At 41.1% G+C, this 21,710-nt stretch overlaps 2 protein-coding genes across 3 annotated transcripts; both read left to right on the top strand.

The window, feature by feature from the left end:
- The first annotated feature begins 411 nt into the window (after positions 1-411).
- On the top strand, positions 412-16,771 carry nup153 (nucleoporin 153). Of its 2 annotated transcripts, none has more exons than XM_053333798.1 (22): positions 412-525; positions 4,018-4,240; positions 4,390-4,665; positions 5,849-5,985; positions 6,799-6,927; positions 7,183-7,299; positions 7,507-7,551; positions 7,766-7,819; positions 9,273-9,413; positions 9,508-9,560; positions 9,806-9,941; positions 10,254-10,421; positions 10,519-10,617; positions 10,717-10,801; positions 10,900-11,001; positions 11,085-11,717; positions 11,875-12,066; positions 12,292-13,242; positions 13,847-14,236; positions 14,374-14,592; positions 14,683-14,866; positions 14,976-16,771. In XM_053333798.1, exons 1-22 carry the CDS (start codon positions 448-450, stop codon positions 15,061-15,063), a joined length of 4,500 nt encoding a protein of 1,499 aa, XP_053189773.1. In that variant the 5' UTR covers positions 412-447; the 3' UTR covers positions 15,064-16,771. The 2 variants fall into 2 exon arrangements, with proteins under 2 accessions (XP_053189773.1, XP_053189774.1); XM_053333799.1 differs by having other exon boundaries at positions 433-525; positions 4,015-4,240.
- Positions 16,772-18,200: 1,429 nt separating this feature from the next.
- LOC128373665 (uncharacterized) lies at positions 18,201-20,969 on the top strand. The gene is made up of 9 exons (XM_053333810.1): positions 18,201-18,254; positions 18,409-18,571; positions 18,753-18,878; positions 19,017-19,222; positions 19,424-19,676; positions 20,002-20,109; positions 20,250-20,393; positions 20,485-20,564; positions 20,693-20,969. Exons 1-9 carry the CDS (start codon positions 18,250-18,252, stop codon positions 20,895-20,897), a joined length of 1,290 nt encoding a protein of 429 aa, XP_053189785.1. The 5' UTR covers positions 18,201-18,249; the 3' UTR covers positions 20,898-20,969.
- The last annotated feature ends 741 nt before the right edge of the window (positions 20,970-21,710 follow it).

Here is a 21,710-nt window from a genome sequence, read left to right on the forward strand (position 1 = left end):
AAAAATAAATAAAAAAATGCAATTTTTGTGTAGCATTGTAGATTCTGTCGCTGAAGAACTGCTTAAGGAGCTGCTTAAGGCCCTCCTACCACCACCTGAACCTATATTTTGGTGCTTAATGGGTACACTTACCCTAACAGCTGACAAGATTCGTTAGAAAAGTAATCAAATGTAATAAGATGCATTACTTTGATTAAGGGATTGAACTAGTTACATATTATATAGGGTAAGTAGTAATCTGTAACCTTTTACATTTCCAAAGTAACCTTCCCAACCGTGATCCTTGGTAAATGCATGGATGGTTTGAGTCTTGGGATAACGACGCTATTGTACTCCATGCTTTTTGTTGTTTGGCTACTACATTTCCCATGATTCCTATGGTGACTGGCCGCTGTGGTGGATGACAGCTATCCGGCGCCGAAACGACAGAGCTCAGACGAAAGAGCCATGGCGGCCACGGGTGGAGGGAAAATCAGAAGCAGGAGATATCACATCGCCTCTAAACCTTACGCCAAGACTAAACAGGTAAATGGAGTGAAAGCTTCCGTGTGAAAACCCCGTGTGGAGGACATTACGGTGACTGCGGTGCCACTATATTTTATCTCTTGTTTTTGTTTTGTTGGAGACATTTTATGGCCTGCTGTTAGCGCTCGTGGCCTCCACGCGTTGAGCTAGCAGGCTTACAGGGTTAGCAAAATGAGACCTAACCTGACAGGTCAAATCACGGCACACTTTGAATCGTTCACACTAATTCACCAGCACTTTGGTGAAGTCCACGTCCTCACATGACACGCCGGAATAATTAGCTGTAGCACCGGGAGCAGGTTGTTAGCTGCTAGCTGAATTAGCGGAAACCAAGCAGGTTCCAGTCTGTGCTAATGTAGCATTGACGGCAGCTAGCAGGCTAACAGCGGCGCATTGTTGTCTTCGCCTCTTTTAAGTTTGAAGGCATCACACCGGTCCCCGGTAAAGGCGACGTGATTGTCTGGTCCTAATTAAACATCTCTCCACAGCCACGTGTAGCCGGCTTTCACGCTGATACATTGTTAAGTTGTGTTACCGGCGTGTCGGGAAGCATTTTGTACATTTGTGCAGCTAGCGTTAGCCAAAGCTCAGCCAGATGGATTGCGCAGGAAGCATTGCTTGATTGGGAACCCACATGGTTGGCTTGAGTGGATTTATTAGCCGCTTGGACATCTACTCATGATGTCTTTTAAAACCATTTTCTGTGAAATCACTCACAGAGTATCGGTAGTTATACAACCAGCTGATTGTGACTTGCTGGAAGGTTATCAGTCAGATACACATTGAGGCGAGAGCTGTCAGCAGTGTGTGTGTAATGAGAACACAGGTTTGTCAGTGCTGAGATGCACCTCACTAACAAGATTTAGATAGAAAGCTTTTGTTGTCGACATTTTGTAACACTTCAGATTATTTAGCATTAAAACAGATTATTGTGTTTGTATAATATATGTTGTCAGATGTAATAGTGGCTTTAATCAAGACATTAAATAAAGCAACTGATTCGCATTTGTATAAAAATAACATTGCAAGTTCATCTTTGTAAGTTGTTGTATTTGTTTTGATATGAATCTGCCACCTGTGTACCATTCTCTTGAATCTGTCCTCATTGATATAGATGTGATGGACAGAGCCAGTATAATTTAGGACCAGCACAAGCAGCCCTAAAAATGACCATTAAGGTTAATTAATACACATCTAGAGCAGTTACAACAAATACTGAACATTATAACCTCCATGAAGATGGGACTCAGTTCAGGGCTGATGTATTAGACTACCATTAGATTAGCCCATTAAACAGCAATTGGGTGTTTAAGGCTTGGTGTAGTTTATACTTAGAAAAGTAATGTAATTTCTCTTTATAAATGCTGTTGACTTGGCAGGCAGTATTAGTATCATGTTAAGGTTCTTGACACCTTATCCCACTTGATCAACAGCCAAAACATCTGAGCAGTGGATGCTAATCCTATCAACAAACGGTGTTAAAATGAAGACAGACTTGTTGCAATGATGCATTTGTGCAAAAAACAAACAAAACCTTAACTGACAAAAATAAACTTGTAATATTGAGTTTGAATAAATGCAAATATAATTTGCACTTGGCATCAGGGAGACGTGATTACATCTTTAAACTCTCACATATTTGACTAAATGGCAAATAACACACTTGCATTTGTAGTCCATACAAATATGTGTGGATTGAAGTAAGCCCAAAAAAAACAATGATTATCCAAATTCTGTATACAATTGTGCTGAAAAGACAAGGGTGAGCTTTTATTTAACAAACTTGGTTTACACATCATGACTGGGTAAAAAGCAGAAGTAACATGATAAGACATGCAGTGTTTGCGTCATCTCGCCTTGCATCTTGTGTGATTGCTTGCAAAAGATAGTCTTTCTGGGCAGTGCCTACTTCTCCACATGGTACAAATATGACAGTACAAATACAGCAATTATCTTAATGGATCTAATATGACAAGCTCATAACTCGAACTCACATCATGCTTTTGCTTGGAAAGCTTGATGCACAGATTCACTTAAGTACTTGGTCATTCAATTAAATCAGAATCGCCCTGTATTTGAATGTGATTGCCTCCCGAGAGAGCGGTGGCAGTCGACCGCAGGTCCCTTAGTCACATGATACTGTCGACAGCAGAATTGCGGCACCCTTAAATCCTCATAACAATAGCTTATATAGCACTAAGTAAACAAACGCTGTGGTGGTTATTACAGTCGCTCTTGACATGTTAAAGTGGTGTGTTTGCACATAGGTCAAAGTGCAGGGAGAACCCACAGGTGTATATCACAAAGAAAGAGGCCCATACGGCTCTTATCGGGGGTTAATAGCTATAGTGGACTAGAACATGTGGTTATGTGGTGTTCACAAGGTGGCTAGTTAGCTATATTTCTCTTCTCAGTCTATTTTGTCATAGGAGCTCGAGGTCCATTGCCTTAATTTGAAGACACTCAAGTATGTTCTCAATATCAAAGTTAGAACCAAATGCATATGATATGATGAACAAAATTGGCATGTTTGCACAGGGAAAAAATATGGCGGGCTGGCTAAACTTAAAGTTTTTGCACAACCTTGCTCACTGTTCTCCTAAACACCTTTTAGCTTTAATTGCTCATTGCATTCATAATAGATTTTTCCCTTTTTGTTGTCCTCTGCTACCACGTGTCCAAAACTGCTCAGTCTGGTGGAGAAGTCGTTCATTAAAACTGACCCAGTCCATGGAAAATTTACCAGCATTTACTCAAAGCATCAAGGTCGACAGCATTTCAACAACTTCTGTAAACAAAATATACAGCCCTCCTCACTCCTACGCCTGCAAACACAATCAGAGCAGATGGATAAATTACAAGTTGCAACAGCTGATGAATATTACAGAAGAGAGCTGTTTATATATTTAGATTGTGAAAAAGCTGTTTCTTTCTATGCATGGTGTAGGAGACAAGACTCATCTGTATCGACTGGAATTCATCCAACATTAGACCTCACTACAGCACAGACCAGCGTCATTTGCTCAGTGCTTCATAGAAGCATACACAGCGCCTAGCCTGACCCAGTTTCTGTCTTACTGAGCTTGTGTTTTTGCTTTGCACTGGGGAGGAAGAAAGGCTTCTCTTTGCAAATGGGCCTGTGCAGCTCATTCAAATAATAAAATGTAGAGTTAATTGCTGTATTTTCATAAGAGTGCAACTGTTTTAACAGGATTGCAATAGGCCTCAAAAACACAATTTGGAGTTGTTTTTCCACAGAGACGAGCTTTTTAGTTGATTTCTTGTGTATTAGTTGTTGATAAATAAATCAGAAGACCATGATTGTCGCACAGCTACTGAAATGTATCCATCGTTTCTTATAATTTCATAATTAGCAGACTAGAAATAATGGCGTGATTTGATTGTTCTCTGTTCTGTCTCTCTGCATTTGTCTCTGCCTCACTCATTTCTTCGCTCCGTTCACGGCTTCTTCTCTCACATTTTTATCAGCAGCAGTCAGGCCTGATCAGTCGAGTAACAGACACAGTAAAGAGCATCGTTCCTTCCTGGCTGCAAAAATACTTTAAGAATGGAGATGCTCCTGAAGGAGAGGGAGCTGTACAGGGGACAGACCAGAACTGCCAGCCGCCGCCTCCTCCTCCTCCTAATGGCAGCGAAGAGGGACCTCCTCCTTTGGATGGGCGCGACTCACCAGAGCCAAGCACCAGTAACACAGGTGAGGTATCTGTTCAGTCTCTTGGGTCATCAGAAAAGCTAGCTGCAGAATTTGGATGAGAACTGAGCTTGAAATGTCCAGATTTATAGCTCAGTCACGTTGTTCATCTGTATCACTGCGCTCACCCCAAACTTTCCTCTCTCACCCAGAGCCCTCAACCAGCCGAGCATCACTGAACTTTCAGGAATATGTATTATCTCGGCCCCCTCTTAGTCGTTCTCACCTACACTTTTCTCCGCTGGACGCCTCCTCCCCGACGCTGGGGGTCTCCAGTAGCCTCTTCTCCCAGCCCTCAACTTCTTCAGCCCCAGGACCTTTTTCCACAGGCTTCTCCTTGGTCAAAGAAATCAAGGACAATCTCTCACAGCATGAAGATGACAACATCTCCACCACTAGCGGCTTCTCCTCCCGCGCCTCTGACAAAGGTACAAGCACAGTGTTTAAGAAAAAGGTGTTGTCTTTCCACATGGAGACATGTATTCAGGTGTTTTTGAGGCTTTAATATCTGTATAGGTACAATAGCACCATAGCTAACTTTCCACACACTGTCGCCCTCCATTGTGGTGAGAGGTAATGAACTGCAGACCATTCAGTTGTGCTTGTGACGGGGGCTCACTTTGTAACTATAGATAAACAACTGAATCAAAAGGAAAGAGTTCACAATTAAACTAGTTATGCGTTCAGTAATTTATGTGGTGAAATTCCAGATTAAGGTCCTAGGAGATCATGTAGATTTTGCTCTTTTGCATTTAAATTCTTGGATTTTTTGTTGCACAGATGAATTGTTTCCACATTTTGTTTTTGTTTCGTTTTTTTTTTTTTATAACTGATGTGGACACATATAGCTCAGTGTCAGAAATTTGCATAGATTTGCATGCATAGTGTTAGCCTATAAACAGACAATGCTTTAATACATGACTACAACTTCTGCTTTGGGTCTTCTTTTCTCTGATTTGTTGGACAAAGCAAAGTGTTGAGCGAACTTACATGTTTAACAAAGTTGATTACAAGATGAAAGAAATTTATTTGAACACAGATTTTATTTTAAACAAGTTAATGCTGCACCCAATATGGATAGAGCTTGCCAAATAGTGTCAATTAATTGATTTAATTTGTTTAGAATATTTGAAAATGATGAAAAATGCTATAATTTCCTTACTCCCAATGTGATGCTGGCAGACAGTTTAAACCCCCCAAAATGTTCAATTTACCATCACATGAGACAAAGAAAAGATCACATAAACAATTAAGAACAGTTTCTGATTAATTGTGTCTGTTGGACTAATCAATTAATTGTTTCAGCTGTAAAGCTCAAGCTAAGTCTGTCCAAAAGAAGCATCACAATATCTGTATCGTGTTTACAGTTTACAGTTTACCTGTACCAGTGTGCTGCGCTGGGTTTAATAGAATTTCTTGGCATTGTTGAAAACTCAACACATAAACACGAACCATGGAGCCAAAAATTAAATCTTACAAATGTTTAATGTTATAGTAGGAGGAGTCTATTGTGATTATATGTTGTGTGGATTGACTCGGGCCTGGAAGGTCAATAGTTCGCTGGTGCTCTCTTAAAATGGTCTGAGATGGTTTCAAACTCCTCTTTTTTAGATGTCCCCACTTCCAAAACAGCATCACTTCCCCAGCTTTGGTCCCCAGAGATGGACAGAACAAACTCTGGGACTCAGCATGCCCAGTCCAGTCTGAAAAAGCCTGCTTTCAACCTGTCTGTCTTTGGAACCTCCAATGTGAGTATCTGTCTGTCTGTCAAGAAAACAAAAAAACAGTAACGCTGGCTTAAAGAAGAGATCCGTGCCACAAAGCCAGGAATTATTAGTGTTTCAGGGTTCACTATAAACTGTACCATTGAAGCAGTGACCCACTTAAATGTAAAATGTCCATAATTTTGGTCACTGTACCCAATTCTTCAAAGTCAAGTCTACCACAAACTTATACATATTTCAGAGTTTACATTGGTTTTTAGGTGTAGATACAAGTTTACTTCAAGTTTCAATTTTAAGTATTTAATTATTTTTTAAATTTTTTATTATTTTAATTATTCATTAAACGCAGCACCAGAAGAATCTGTGTTATTGCCGTTCAGCTCACAGCTAGTCAATGTCTGAGTTGTTTTATAGATCACTGCGTCTGTGGTCAACATGCTGCCCTGCTTTGATGTGTAGCCTGACTCAGATTTCTACCAGGCAAAAAGAAATGTGATGTTAAGATTATTAAAACAAAACAAAACATAACATCTTAATGTTACTTACTTTACATTTTTCCGTATTCAGTCATGTCTCGAATCTAAATATGGTAATCAATTTGACATTTCTTTATAAGCCAAAGTATTCAGCTGGCTTTTCAGGATTAAACAAGTTGAAATATGAATGAATATGGAAAGCACTGCAGAACTTACTTGTAGTATTACTCAAGATAATGTTTTGTGTGGCTACTTTATGCATTACAAAAATAATAATAAAAAAGAATGCCACTTATTATTAATATGCTTTAAGTGATTTAACTTTACCCTAACCTAATTTAATTTAACCTCTCTCCTCCAGTCGACATTAAACAGCACAGTGTTGAACTCCAGCCAGCTTGGAGACTCGCCATTCTACCCTGGGAAGACTACGTATGGCGGAGCAGCTGCAGTGAGGAGCTCTCGTGCTCGTCCTGGAACACCATACCAGGTTGGTTTGTGAAACTTGCAACCGCCAACCATGCATTTAATAATGTTAAAATTAGTTTTAGTGAATAAATTCATTGGAGTTTTTTTTAGCTGATCAAGTTAGAATACATGACCTATATTGACTCATGTTCAGTCAGTGTTTTGACTTTTGTAGGTGAGCCGTTAATTTCTGACACTGACGCCATAAGATTGATGTCACTAAGGTGCGAATATCATTAATTTAATTGGGGACTAAATTAGCTCATCTGATCCGTAGGCTCCAGTGAGGAGACAGATCAAGGCCAAGCCTGCCAGTGCGCAGCCCTGTGGGGTGACGAGTGCCACAGCCAGACGCATCCTGCAGTCCTTGGAGCGCATGTCGAGCCCTCTCGCTGTGAGTATTCTCACACACACACATAAATACATACTGTACATAGCAGACATGCACCACCATTTGATTTGTGTTTCACAGTGTTATGACATTTATTATGTTGCCAAAGAATCTGTACTGTAAACAATACTAATGTGTTGGCGATAGTCTTCCTGTTTGATAAATATGTCTCTCTGAAAACTGATAGATTTGATTTCTCTTCATCTGCAGGATGCCAAGAGAATCCCGTCGGCAGCCTCGTCTCCCCTGTCAGCAGTAAGTGTTTGTAGCACATTTACATGTATTGTAGGCTTTGCTTTAGCTTGCAGAACACAGTACAATACAGCACAGGATGTGACCAGGAACACAAAACAGATAACAAATTGATTCTCGTTAGTGAATGATTAAATAACACATCAAGCTGAAAACATCCTTTTGATTTTATCTCACTGAAAAAAAAAATTTCCTCACACAAGTTTTTTCTTTGCAGTCAATGGATGCCACAAATCTAGATGTTTCACATTTCCAGGCGAAAAAGAAACGGGTAAGTGCAGATTTTAAAATTCCTGTCACATTTTCTTTTGTTCTTGGCTCATTAAAAAGTTGCATTTGCAGCTTTCCAAAAGCAGGCGTCTTTTTTTTTACACCTCATGTCCGTGTTTGACCTTAAGCTTGTGTGCACACATCAACAAATAAACTTCACTTGTGCCTTTTGGAGTGTTTGCAGCCAAGCAGGAGGCCTGATGATGTGAACAGGGATGTCATTGTTCAAACCCAGCAGCACTTGCTGTGGTTTGTCGTCTTGTCATTTCTGTCCTACTGCCTGGCGGCCTCCTTTACACTTGTTAACAGCTTTCTCCTCAGCTGGGACACAGCTGTTCACTGCTCTGTGTGTGTCTTTATGCGTGCAGGGACATACTTGTGAGCAAAAGTGTGTTAGGCTGTATGTTGTATTGCCTCATAAAAGTGTGTATGTACAGTGTGTTCAGTGTTAGTCCATTGTTAAATAATCATGCCGGCTCTGTACTGGACTTGTCTTCACTAATAACTGTCCGGCATTCCCAGCTGCGACAGCTGTTTTTTAAACTGCAACAATAGTGTATTGACCCTCACTGGTCTAAGACAAAAAAGCCCATTTATCTAACTGGACCTTTCACAGCTGATTGTTGCTTTGGGGTTTCACCTCAGCAGCGTCCAAAATTAAAGGATAACACTGGATCTTATTAATCTTTCTATCAACAAATCGCATGAAAAGACCAAAACCCACAATTCATTTATCCTGCTAACAAGTTGTGTGTGCGTGTATGTGTATATGCGTGCAGGCTTCAAGAGAAAGTCGGAAGCTGAAGTTGAATGCTCTTAATTGTTGTAATTTCCATGGAAGGATATTTGGAAAGCTGAAATGAAACAGAAATATATGAAAATATGATTTAACTGTAAACATGAATTACAAGCAATGCTTTCCAAGGCACAAACAGAGGAAGGAAAGGATAAGGTAGCTGATGCTGACCACAATCAAAGAATTTTGTGAAGGGAATCTCTGAACTCCTGACCTGGCTGTGTCATGGCTAAAACAACCAATGAAAACAATAGCAGGAAGTAAACAGGAATAATAAATTACCCCCAAATGACCACTATAGTGGAGAAAAAACTACAATTGGATGCCAAGGTCTCACAGAAAATGATGGTCTGTGTTGCCACCAGTATGTCTGTGCCACAGAACTTGATTGAACTCATCCTGACATTATTAACTCAATATAAAGAACCTGGCTGTTGCATTTGGGACATTTTGTATGGCATGTGTAGCTTTTTTATAAATATCAGATCTGGACATCTTACTGTGCGTAGAGAGGAATATCCTGCAATGACTATGAATATTCCTTCATCCCTGTTTTGTAGTTTATAAACAGTCTCAGAGTGGCATGTTACACGCTCCATCATTATACACATTCAGATTACCCTGATGATCATATATTTTCCACTCTGTTATATTTCAGCTGGATTCCTCCCTCCCTCCGGTGCAGAAGCTGGTGGTTCCTGCTGCAGTGTCCATGTCTGGAAACCGCTCCGTGTCTTTCAGGCCTACATTGACCCCTGGAGGAGTGAGCCGACCTCTGGACAGGACCCCAAGAGAGACGGTCTGCCCACACACAAATTTACGCCACAAGGTTTGGCCAAATGGTGTTGAATACATGCCTGATGCTAATTTTTGTTTTTGTTTTGTCTTCTTAGCCCACGAGACAATCACCGCAACTGCCTGAAGAAACCCCAGGTCCATCTAAAAGGTACTGATGCATAACTATTAGAGATGCTCTGATTTATCAGCTAGCCACTGGAGTAAGTTTAAATTTATAGTAAAAGAAATTAAGTAGAAGACTCAAAGGTATGAATTTGACTATGCATAAGGTTTTGCTGGCCTTTCCTTTAATTCCTTTAAATGTAACAACTCTTCAGCATTTCCTTTCTGTTCTCACCACATCTCTAGTAATTTTCTCCAGTAACTATTTGCTCCTGTCTATACCTTCACTAGCACAATTGGTTTCACTGGCCCGACCTATCCTCTGTCCAGCACACCTACAGCCAGTAGTGTGAGCTCTGGAGGGGGCAAGATGAAGAGAGAGAGGACCAGTACACGGCCCTCCTCCAAACGCACCGAAGATGACGAGGTGAGAGCTTTGCATCCTAAAACAACAAGGCCGTGTTTTCAGAAGTCAGGAATTAGATTGCGTTGGATTAATTTTTTCACATTTTAACAACACAAAAAGCTCTTGAAGGAAGTGATGAATAGGTATTGTTCCTTTTACGCCAGGACAGCATGAGACTTTGGAGAGAGAAAGAATGAAAGGTCATAAATCTAGATCAGATAATGATGCTTATCTCATATCACTGTCAGTCTGAAAGCTCAAACTTTTTCAAAACTGGCAGAAAGGTGAAATGATACAGTTACAGTTACATTCATGCTTGTTTTCTCATAATAGGTGGCCGAGGTACCGGAACTTCCAGCCATTTCACTTCCCATCAGTAGCACCGCATTGCCCACCTTCAGCTTTTCCTCCCCTCTACCACCTTTCACCACCTCCACTACAGTCAACACCGCCCCCCAAACGACACCTGTCACTCCTGCTAAGGAAACATTAACAAATAAGGTCTGTATTAAAAAATGTCTACTTCAGCATTAGTACAAATCTAATGGTTAATAACATTATGAATGTATGCATGCGGCTAATTTTTGTGTGTTTCCAGGACAAACCAGCGGCCTCGACACCCCCTTGTGAACCTTTTACATTTTCCTCCCCGATTGTCAAAGCAACTACTGCTAGCCCTCCTTCCTTTTCCCCCTCAGTAAGTACAGTTACTTTTCTTAAGGATTTGTAATTGTTTAGACTGCAATGATTTACAACTGTAATATGGATTATAATTATTTTATTTTATTCTTTGTAGGCTGGATTTACTTTTAGTGCACCTGTAGCAAAGTTGGGTCCCTCCATGTCAAATGGGAGTCTAGCCACTCCCATAATGGCAGCAGGTAAGAGTTACTTAGTTTCTTTTAGGTTGGCATAATGATTTTTTCCTTTCTTGAGAAAATTTTAACTAACTTTTTGGTCGTTCTCCTGTTTCCTACAGTGAAGCCAGCAACAAGCAAAAGCACAGAAGATTTTGAAGGACCCTTTAAACCAGCCAAAACCCTGAAGCAAGGCAGTGTGCTGGATCTTCTTAAAGCACCTGGTTAGAATCTTTTTTATGTATTGTTGCAATTTTTCAAGGTTCAATCTAGAGTTTCTTTAGTATTTCTCTTCTATTCTCTTCAGGTTTTGCCTCTCCTGTTGCCCGAACTTCCCCGAGTCCCGATGATGCTCCCCAGCAGACCTCCACGCAAATCACTGCGCCCTCCACAACCACCACCCCCCTCTCCTCTTCAACAGGCTTTGGTGACTTGTTCAAACCAACGGCAGGCTGGAGCTGTGACGTCTGTTTGGTGCAGAACAAGCCGTCAGATAAAAAGTGCGTTTGCTGCATGGCCCCCCAGCCCAGTTCCTCCTTATCATCCAAACCCAAGGACAGTAAACCCAACGCCACCTCAGTCGGGCTGGAGAGCAGCAGCACAAACAGCACCTCCACCACAGGGTTTGGCACTATGTTCTCCAAACCTGCAGGAACCTGGGACTGCGATACGTGTCTTGTTCTAAACAAACCCGATGCAGTAAAGTGTGTGGCCTGCGAAACGGCCAAGCCTGGGACGGGGCTTAAGCCCTCACTGACTCTTCCTTCTGCCTTCTCATCTGTTAAGACTGTATCCAGCCCTACAGCCCCCATCACTACAGGGTTTGCTGGATTTGGAGACAAGTTCAAAAAACCTGAAGGTGCATGGGAATGTGATACATGTATGGTACAGAACAAGGCAGAGGATACAAAGTGTGTGGCCTGCATGAGCGCTAAACCAGGTAACAAGAGCACGACTGTGATAATATTTTCTAGTGTACAAACAGCTGAATGCTGGTTCTACTTTATAATTAAAGATTCATCAAATGTTTAAGTGACTAAATATGTCTGTTTTTTTTAATGTAGTGAAGCATCTTTCTTATCTTGTCAACACTACAGGAGCATCAACAGAGTCCTCAGATGGCGCCTCTTCTTCAGCTAGCAGTGCTCCAGTGTTTGGGTTGGGGGACAAATTTAAGAAGGAAGAGGGTTCCTGGGATTGTGACATCTGTCTTCTACAGAATAAGGCTGCTGATGTACAGTGTGTTGCCTGTCAGGCAGCCAAACCTGGAGCCAAAGTGGAGCCCAAAGGTAACAAAAATGGCAAATCTCTACTTTTCTTTGTTTTTTTAGTTTTTGCAACAATAGTAAATAGTGGGACCAAAATGTTTCTTTATGCATTAGATTTTCAATTATTCTGACTTGTATACGTATTCATCACATTTAAAGTTTCAAGATAGATGCACATTTAGACAAATTATAAGGATGTGAGACTTTTGAAATATAACTCATAACCTTTTTTTTCCTCTTCTGTAGCTTTTGGTTCATCAGCTGTTGGAACGTCAAGCTCCTCTACCTTTGGCTCTTCTACCTCTACTACTGGAGGTTTTAAGTTTGGCACATCAGACAGTACCTCAGCATCTGGATCTGGAAATTTCAAGTTTGGGGGCTCATTTACAGAATCGTCCTCCTCTTCTTCTTCTTCAAGTGGATTCAAATTTGGAACTGCATTTGGGAGCTCCTCATCAGAAACCACTTCCAAAGACACTACTGCCTCATCAGGGTTCAAATTCGGCAGCTCATCTGAGGGCTTTAAATTTGGGACTGCCTCTAGCGATGATAAAAAGTCAGACCAGCCTGCCACAGGTTCTGGATTTAAATTTGGTGCCAGCGGCGGGATAGCGTTTGGAACTGGATCATCTAGCACAGAAAGTAACTCTAAGGGCGGCTTCACCTTTGGGTTGTCAAAACCTGAAGAGAAAACGTCAGACACCACCACTACCACCTCAACCTCCGTTACTTTCACTCCCCCTACTTCCTCTCAAGACAAGGATGACAATGTGGCATCATCAGATGACACCACATCAACAAACACCAACACAACCACCACCACAACTAGCTCCGCTGGGTCTGTATTTGCGAGATTGGGTGAGCCAACTTTGACCACCACCACACCACAAGGGAGCTCCACTTTTGGATCTTTATCTACAGAAAAAGAGCCAGCTGCTCCCACGTTTACCTTTGGGAAGCCAGAGGAAAAGAAAGAAGCGGCTGCCTCTGCTGCTCCGTCTAACTTCCTCTTCGGTGCTGCTAGTAAAGATGCTGATGCTGCAGTGGCCACTACAGGAGGTTTTTCCTTCAGCAAGCCGAGTGCTCCAGCAGAACAGCCTACACCTGCGTTCACTTTTGGAAAGCCAGCAGACAAGACTGAAACATCAACTTCAGAGGCCCCTAAGCCTTCCTTCACTTTTGGACAAAGTGTTGCAGGTATTTTATTTGTCAATGTATTTTTTTAGTAAACCTTTGATACATAGTTACCTCCACGAATTATTAAAGGTTGTTTTGTTTGATAGTTTGTTAAAGGAATAGTTTGACATTTTGGGAATTATGCTTTTTAATGTGTTTTTCCAGGATGTTGCTGCACGTGGCCAAAAATAATGCAGCACATAACACTTACAATGTGTTATTTTACACCTCAGTTTTTGTATAGAACAAACAAGACATAATGTGTTAGTGAGTTTTAGAGATGCTGGTAGCTGGATTATAGCTTTTGAAAGAATCAGGTCAGATTTCCAGTCTTTCACCTAAACTGACTATCTGCTGGATGTAACTTCATATTTACTGTACAGACATGAGTGGCGTTGATCTGCTCATCTAACTCTTTGCAGGAAAGCCAATAAATGTATTTCTAAAAATACAAATTCATTTTTTTTTTTTTTATATATACTTTGACCACTATGTTGCAGTTATTGTATTTGTTGTATTTTCTATAGTACATAACTATAGCATTATGATGACATGGTGAAAGATGATAACTTTCCAACTGCAGTGCAACAACACAACATAAGTAATGCTTTCCCCTCCCTGACAGATTCTGCTCCGGCTCCAAAACAAGCCTTTTCCTTTATGGCTGGTAATCCCACCAACACCACCACTTCGTCATCCTCTGCCCCAGCACCAAGTCTGTTCGGCAGCGGCGGCAGCAGCTCCACCCAGGCTCCAGCTTCTACTTCAGCTCCCAGCACTTTCATGTTCGGTCAGTCTGCTGCGACTTCCAGCGACGCTCCTCCAGCTAAAGCCTTTGTTTTTGGCCAGAACCAGGACAGTCAGCCGCCTGCCCCATCCGCGGCCCCAGTGAACTCTGCTCCATCTCCAGCCCCCTCTCAGCCCTTCATCTTTGGTGCTCCTGCCAGTGCTGCTCCTGCTGCTGCTCCCTCCTTTGGTTTTGGAGCAGCAGCGCCCTCTGCTGCCTCTTCTGCAGGTCTGTGCCTCCTCTGGCAACTCACAATGGTTATTTTAGATTTGAGATGTGTATATTTGCAATTTATCAAATTTGGCCTTTATATTTATAATCTGTAGATGTATTGATCTTTACCTCCTCTCTCTTTCTCTCTCCAGCTCCATCTGCAGCTCCTCCCCCGTTTGTTTTCAGCTCAGCCCCCTCTGGTGGCTTCGGGGCCAACCAGACTTCCTCCTTTGGTTCACCCTTTGGATCCCCTTTCCCAGCTGCATCCTCCCCAGCGCCAGCCTTTGGGGCCAAGCAGAATGCCACCCCTGTCTTTGGGCAGCAGGCCAACTCCACACCTGTATTTGGGGCAGCTGCTAACTCTGCACCAGGTGGGTGACTGAAATCATCTTTTAGGCTGTCCAATAGCTTCTTACCCTTTTCATTATGTGCAACATTTAAATGTGCCACATTTTTTTCAGGTGGAGGTTTTCAGTTTGGAGGAGCCAGCGGATTTGCACCCTCGAACAACAGCTCGGGAGTATTTACTTTCGGAGCGGGATCAGCAGCAACTCCTGCCCCCCCTGCTAACCCCTCTATTGCTCCCCAGGCAGGAACACCAACACCAGGATTCAACTTCGCACAGCCCCCCGCGTTCAATATGGGGTATGTTGGCCTTCTCAGTTTAGGGAGCTGTTCCAGGTGTTGTTTTGAGTCATTTGACAGTTGTTACTGGTGGCTGTCTATTTGATGAATAATGTCTTTGCTCTTCCAGGTCAACTAAATCCTTCACAGCCTCTCCTGCTGGACAGCAAACGATCGCTGGACGCAAGATCAAGACAGCAGTGCGGCGCAGAAAGTAGAGCCTTGTGGACTCGACTAGAAAGTAGACTTGACTTTGACTTGACTTTATCCCCACTGAAGGCTGAAATAAAATCCTGGATGGTCTCAACTTGACAGACACTGAAATGACTTTGCATGTGAAAAAAGGGCAGAGGCTTCAGGGGACCGCTTTGCGTTCGGGCTGGATGGGTGGGCGGGTTTGAACTTATAGGCTGGGCTGACGTTTTCAGAGGCTTTCACATGTAAACCATGAGACGTCGACGTGAGACCATTTACACAGGAAGTTCACATAAATAAAACTGTTGACTGAACAATGACGCTGACTTAGAAAACAACAATCAAGCAAAGATCCGTGCTCAACATGAAAAACAAGCAAGACAGTCATATCTATATTTTCAACACCGGCAAATGTCTGCAAGACTTTAGGCATGACTTTTTGTAATAAAATTACAAAGGCAAAAACTGCAAACCTAAAGAGTTGCGAGTGTACACAAAATCCTATTAATTAGTATGTGTGATCAGGTTATGAGCTGTGATATGCAGAGAGGTAGTGAGAGCTGTAGGGTTAATCTCCAGTGGTAATCCCACAAACTAGACTGCTCCTCTAACAGGAATCAACAGGTGCTGCTGGAGATGTTGCCATGGTGTCAGTGCAGAGTGCTGTATGTACAGGGATGAGCGTGTTATCTTTGTGGTGAATGCAGCGTGATTGTTTTTTGGTTGTTTTGTTTTTTTCTTCCCCTCTTATGTACAGACTTGAGGTGTGTTTGTTTTCTTTGTACATGCTGAGGTTGAGTGTCGGTGTGCGTATGAAAACTGAACGACAGAGTCAATCGCCTGGGTGGCACGTGCCGCCGCGGTCGATCAAGCAAATGAATGTTTAAAAACAAAAACAAGGGGAGGAAGGAAGGAGGGTGGGATCGGGAGAGGAGAAAACGTATCCATGCACTGTGGAGGATGGACCGGGCCGGAGGCTCACGCCCTCGTTCAACTCCTTAGGACTTTGTAAATGCATAGTTTCAAAAGTCATGTTACATGTTTAATTCTTTGACCTCTCTGGTTTTGCTCCACTACTCTGCTTTTCGTGCCCTCTTGTCTCTCTCTCTTATTCCTCCCTCCTCCTGATTCCTTATACTCTCCCTTTACCTCTCTCTGCCTATCCCTCTTTATCTGTCTCTTAATTGGCCTTTGAATATTATTATAAAAACCTGTAAATAGTGATATTTTTTTTAATCTGTGAAGTTGAATTTTTGTGTTACCAACTCCGCATTCAGCATTTTTGTCTTTAGAATTTATTATGTAAGTCCCTACATTCAAAGTTGCCCGAATCCATTTAAAAGGAGCTTAAATGCAAATTGGAGAGCCTTTAATGACTAAAGGTATATTGGCTTTTCTGATCCACTTTTGTTTGGACCAAAACCAGTATTGTATAAAGTATTAAGTATATATTTTTCTATTGCGTGTTTAAATGGACACGGGTGACTTTGGATGATAAGGAAGTCAGTTTAATTTTAAAGCCATGATTATTACTGGATGAGTGATAACATTAAAACAATGGATAATTACCATCAATAAAACTATAAAGAATAATTTTTCTGTTTCTGGTCTTTTCAGACATATTTCAGTTTGACCATTAAATCTGCCATTGTTATTATAAATGTATCAGCACATGCAGTACTATATCTCATTTGTTAAGTAACCAATTGTAGTTCAGGATTATTAAAGATATGTGGGAGGTCTTCATTTTGTAGATTATTTTTCTAACAGTGAAATGTCTCGATCAGCACATCTTTAGCACAATTCCTTGATGTCCACATTAAATGGATCCCTATCAAAAATGTTATGTATTAGCTAAAAATATGCGTAACATTTGTCAATCTGTATTGGCCTCAAAAATTACATTATTAATTAGGCTTTACGCCCATCTATATCGGATCAGCCGATATTTCGCATTTTATGCAATTAGTGAGATCGGCTGTAATGTCTTAATTCGCCGATCCGATCAATGTCATGTTGAAAGTTTTTGCAGATGGCTTGTGTTTTATGTCTCATTTCCACACCACCGACATGTTTGTTTGAATCCGACAGTTAGTTTTGAGCCCTGTCACGATGTGACGGACAATAAAGTTTTTTGAATCTTGAATCTTGAATCATTAGCTGTCGGATTCAAACAAACATATCGGTGGTAAGGGCAGACAGATAAAACACAAGCTATTTGCAATCTGTGCAGCCCTAAAGTACGTCGTGGGGAAGCATCTGCAAAATGTTTCAACACCACAAATTTACCTGGATAGGGAACACGAGGAGGAGCATGCCGAGTTTAAGAAACGGAGCGTGGACAAAGAAGACGTGATCGGATCGGTGATCGGTTTATTTAAACTCACTAATCGGTGATCGGTTTATTTAAACTCACTAATCGGTGATCGGCCCCAAAAATCATGATGTGTAAAGCCTATTATTAATATAACTTAAGTGCATGGACTCTATGCTATACGATGCAGACGTTATGCCACTTCTCAGTTTTGCAGCTAATTTTCCCCTTTGGCCACTTTTTAATGCAGTGAAAAATCTTAAAGGACCAATAAATTTATTGTAAAATGACATTGATGTTAAGGAAATACGCTAATTTGAAATACCGAATATAATGCCTACTTAAGCAAGTATGTTCTCTGAAATCTCCATTCTTGTGCAAAACACTCACTTTCCAGTACTCTTTGCTTGTGTTGAAGAAAAAAAATTGAAAATAAATTAACTTCCTAACCAAATATTTAATGCTGTGTCAAAATATCAGAAAACAGGAGACATAATATTGTCACACTGCTTTCTCCTGTCTTAAAGCCAAAATATTCCCAAAATAATAATTAATTTTACATATATTATAACGTAGATGAATTGCAATCATAATTTGATATTATATTGTGATTATTATGAGCTTATTTAATAAATGTAAAGGGTTTAATGTGTAATAAATATATATTATTTATAGATAAATAGTGGTATTTCCATATAGAATGTGTGAGGATTCTTAGTTCTAATTTATGCGAATGAGCTGCTTGTCATTAATTCCATTGCTGATGTCACAGTAAACAGATTCCATATTAAGAGACTTCAGTTTGGTCCTGTCACTTGAACTGAGAACAAGTGTTTCAGCAGCTCACCTTGGTCAATTTGACGTTTTTCACGTTCCGTCACTGAAATACCCAAAAATGTGGTAAGTAACTCACTTCAGTTTTTTTTTCATGTAGTTTTTATTCAAAATTAAAGATTAAAACTCCTTCACAAACCAGGATTTGGTCAAAACCAAATCACATGGGAGAAATCAAGATAACTTTAATTACATTATAGACTTCTTGTCACTCTGTTAGGCAACGTTTCGCACTAAAAGAGGACCAGCAGATATCGGGGGTCAAATTCACTCTGCCCGCGCTGCCTAATACCAGCCTGCTGACCAGCAGACCACTTCAGATGTACAAAGTGTTTAAGCTTGATGAGGAGCTCGCCTGTACCCTGGGTGATGATATTTCACGGGTAAGGAACATCAACTGATCCTCACATTGTGTTTTACACTTCATATTAGTGCTGGTTAATATAGACAAAATCAAATATCACGATATTTTTGAGTAATAGGAGAGAATACAGAGTATTTATGAAGCTGTAATTCAATCTAATGTTTACATGTATTTAATTGTGAATGTCTTTATTTACATAGATCCCTTCGGCCACTCGTAGCACCATGAGGCATCTGAGCTCTCGACATAATGAGGTCAGCCAGTGGCAGGCCCAGATCTCTGAGAGCATCAGCCGAGTGGACCGAGAGATCAATTCGGTGGAGCAGGTAAACACATACTGTATATAATAAATAATAATATTATACTAAATAGCTAAACACTTGAAAATTACTTGCAAAAACAGGAAAGAGAGCACTGATAGAGTTAAAAGTAACAGCAGACTATCATGTGTTCCTTGTGTTCAGGTGAAAGACACAGCTGAGTGCTATCTCCACGAGAAGCAGTTGTACAGCCAGCTCATGCGCGACTGTGTGGTGCTCATTAACAGTCTGAACATAGAGGTGTTGGTACAGGACCGTGTTCAGTTTGAGTTGAAGAAGGAAGAGCAGCTGACCAATGAGATCAGAGAACTGCTCCAGAAGCAGATCTGCATCCTGCTGCAAAAACTGAGGTCAGACAGACCAGAATTCTTTCAAAATGTTTCTGTTTGATTTTCAGGATGTCAAAAGTTGTTACTGCTCCTTAATTTAAAGCATTCTTTCGTCTAACTGCAATATGTTAATTTTTGATTTCTTTTGTTTATTTGAACTTGATGTAAAATCTAAAATAAGCCACTGCTGCGTCTCACCTTTACTTCTGATCCTCCATCCAGCTCTCTGAAGGAGATTCGCAATCAGCTGCTGGCTGATTTTCAGGATAAAAGTGAAGCCATCGAGCTCACCACCAAATGCATCACCCATGAGCGCAACACCCCGTGCTCCAAGCTGCCTGCTGGCCAATACAGGCCCAACCATGTGAGCTATGACAAGTGGCTGTCGCACTGCAGGGACCTGAAGGTGATGGCTGAGAGCCTGATCAAAGAGTCTTCTTCCTTCAGAGGAAACCTGAGGTTTACACTGGCCAACGTAAGACAACATCAACCATACTAGCATACAAACAAACAACCAAAAATAGTTTTAAGCTTAATATTGAGTCTGTGGTAATTTTCATCGTCAGTATCAGTGCGTGAGTTTGTAGATTTTGTATTCATAGACATTGAGTCTGATCAACATTTTATCAGTTGGTAATCTTTAAAATCAATACACCTTTTAGTATGTATGCATCAGCAACATCCAAACCTGTAGGGGTTGAGTGAAAAAACTAAAATATGACTAAAAAATACTCTTCAAACAAGTAATTGCCGGATTGTTCAGAAACATTACTTTTATCTTTGATTTAATATCTGACCAGTTAAAAAATACCCAAGACTGCCAGCGCCGCAGCACCGATGACTCCCTGAGGAAGAAGATCAATAACACCAGCAGGCTCCAGGATACAATGATCTGGGAGAGGCAGCGGGTCAGTCCACTAGATTCTAGATCAGAACTTGGACTACTCTTAATGTTGAATATTCTGTTTCCTAAATCATTAGTACACACTTATGCATCCACAAAATAATTGTTTGTTGATGTTTGCAAATTATTTCCTCTAAATTCCAGGTCAAGGATGAGATTTTGGATCTGACCAAGGATGCACAGAGGCTGTCGGGTCAGATCAGAAACTGTGATTCCAAGCTCCACCAGGCCACTCATCGCCTGGACATCCTCAACCAGAGGCCAAGACGAGAGCTCTGTGTGGACCGGGTAGGAGCTCCACTAAACTCCCCATGCACAAAGTTTTCATTCAGACAGTAAATGAGATGGCTTTAACCCACTTTTTCTGTTTGTCCTCCAGCCCTATGTCAGCCTCACACTGGAGAAACATGACCTGGCAAAGATGTTAGGTGGACTTCACCCAGTGCTGAAGCGCACCCAGTAAGTCTGTCCATTCACAATTTTACTTATTTACAGCTTCTCACCTCCTGACCTGCATTTAAATATTTTGACTATCTTCTTTAGGGAATCTTGAATGTACTTATTCTAATGATAAACCTCATTCATAGGCAGGACACGGAGGTCAAACGCAGACACCTGATGATTGTGGAAGATAAGCTGGCCAAAAACGCTTGTGCCTTGGATGTGCAGCAGAAGTGCCTGAACCTGCACCAGAGCTTCCTGCCTGCTCTTGACACTGCTGTGGTCCTTGCCAACAAGCCTCGGATCTGCGCAGCCACTGGCCGCCACACCCCCATCGCTCACTTACAGTAGAGTCCGGGAGAGCGCACCAGCCCTCTGCTCTTTTCTAGCTGGTGTTGCAAAATTGAATAAAATATAAGCAAGATGATGTTGGCGGGTCTTGAATTGATATGGGCTGTACCTCGAAGTGTTTTGAACTGTTTTTCAGGGTAGTTGAACCACCAAGTAACATACAGTACAAAATCTGTTTTTTGAAACAGTTGAAAAGCATGTATATGTGCGAATGATCATGTGCAGAGCTTAACACATTTAAAAAAAATAATGAAATCAAAAAAATTAAATGACCATTGCAAACATTGCCCAAAAAGGGCCATTAAGTTGCAGGCCAGTTAGTGTTAGCCAGCTCAATTTATGACTACTGTTGGACCAAATAACTAACCAATTAAATAATCAACAGATTCATTGACAATGAAGATAATTGTTAGTTGCAACCCGAGTGCCTGGTGACAGGTTAAAACAGTATTTAGACCTTCATGTTGGGAAATAAAATCTCCAGAAAATAAAATAATCCACCATAAACTTAAAAATAACATTAAAAAACATAAATTATACAGAATCTTTTTTCGGGTGGAGTGTGAGGAATTTCACTCATGACTTCAGTAGGCTATTTCTAAAATTCTGGCTCAGATCCTGTTGGTCCTTTTTGTGACCTGGTAAGAAGTCTATCACAGGACTATCAGTGTCAGTAACACCACTGATGGTGGATCAATGTAATAACAGACAGGGTTAGGGTTAGGGGTATTCTGTTGAGACCTTTTGGATTTCCGGAGCCCATGACTGCAGTTATTATTGTTTTCAATGTTGATTAATTGTTTGTCACTATGC

Source organism: Scomber japonicus, chromosome 15, assembly GCF_027409825.1.
Source record: "Scomber japonicus isolate fScoJap1 chromosome 15, fScoJap1.pri, whole genome shotgun sequence".
NCBI lineage: Eukaryota > Metazoa > Chordata > Actinopteri > Scombriformes > Scombridae > Scomber > Scomber japonicus.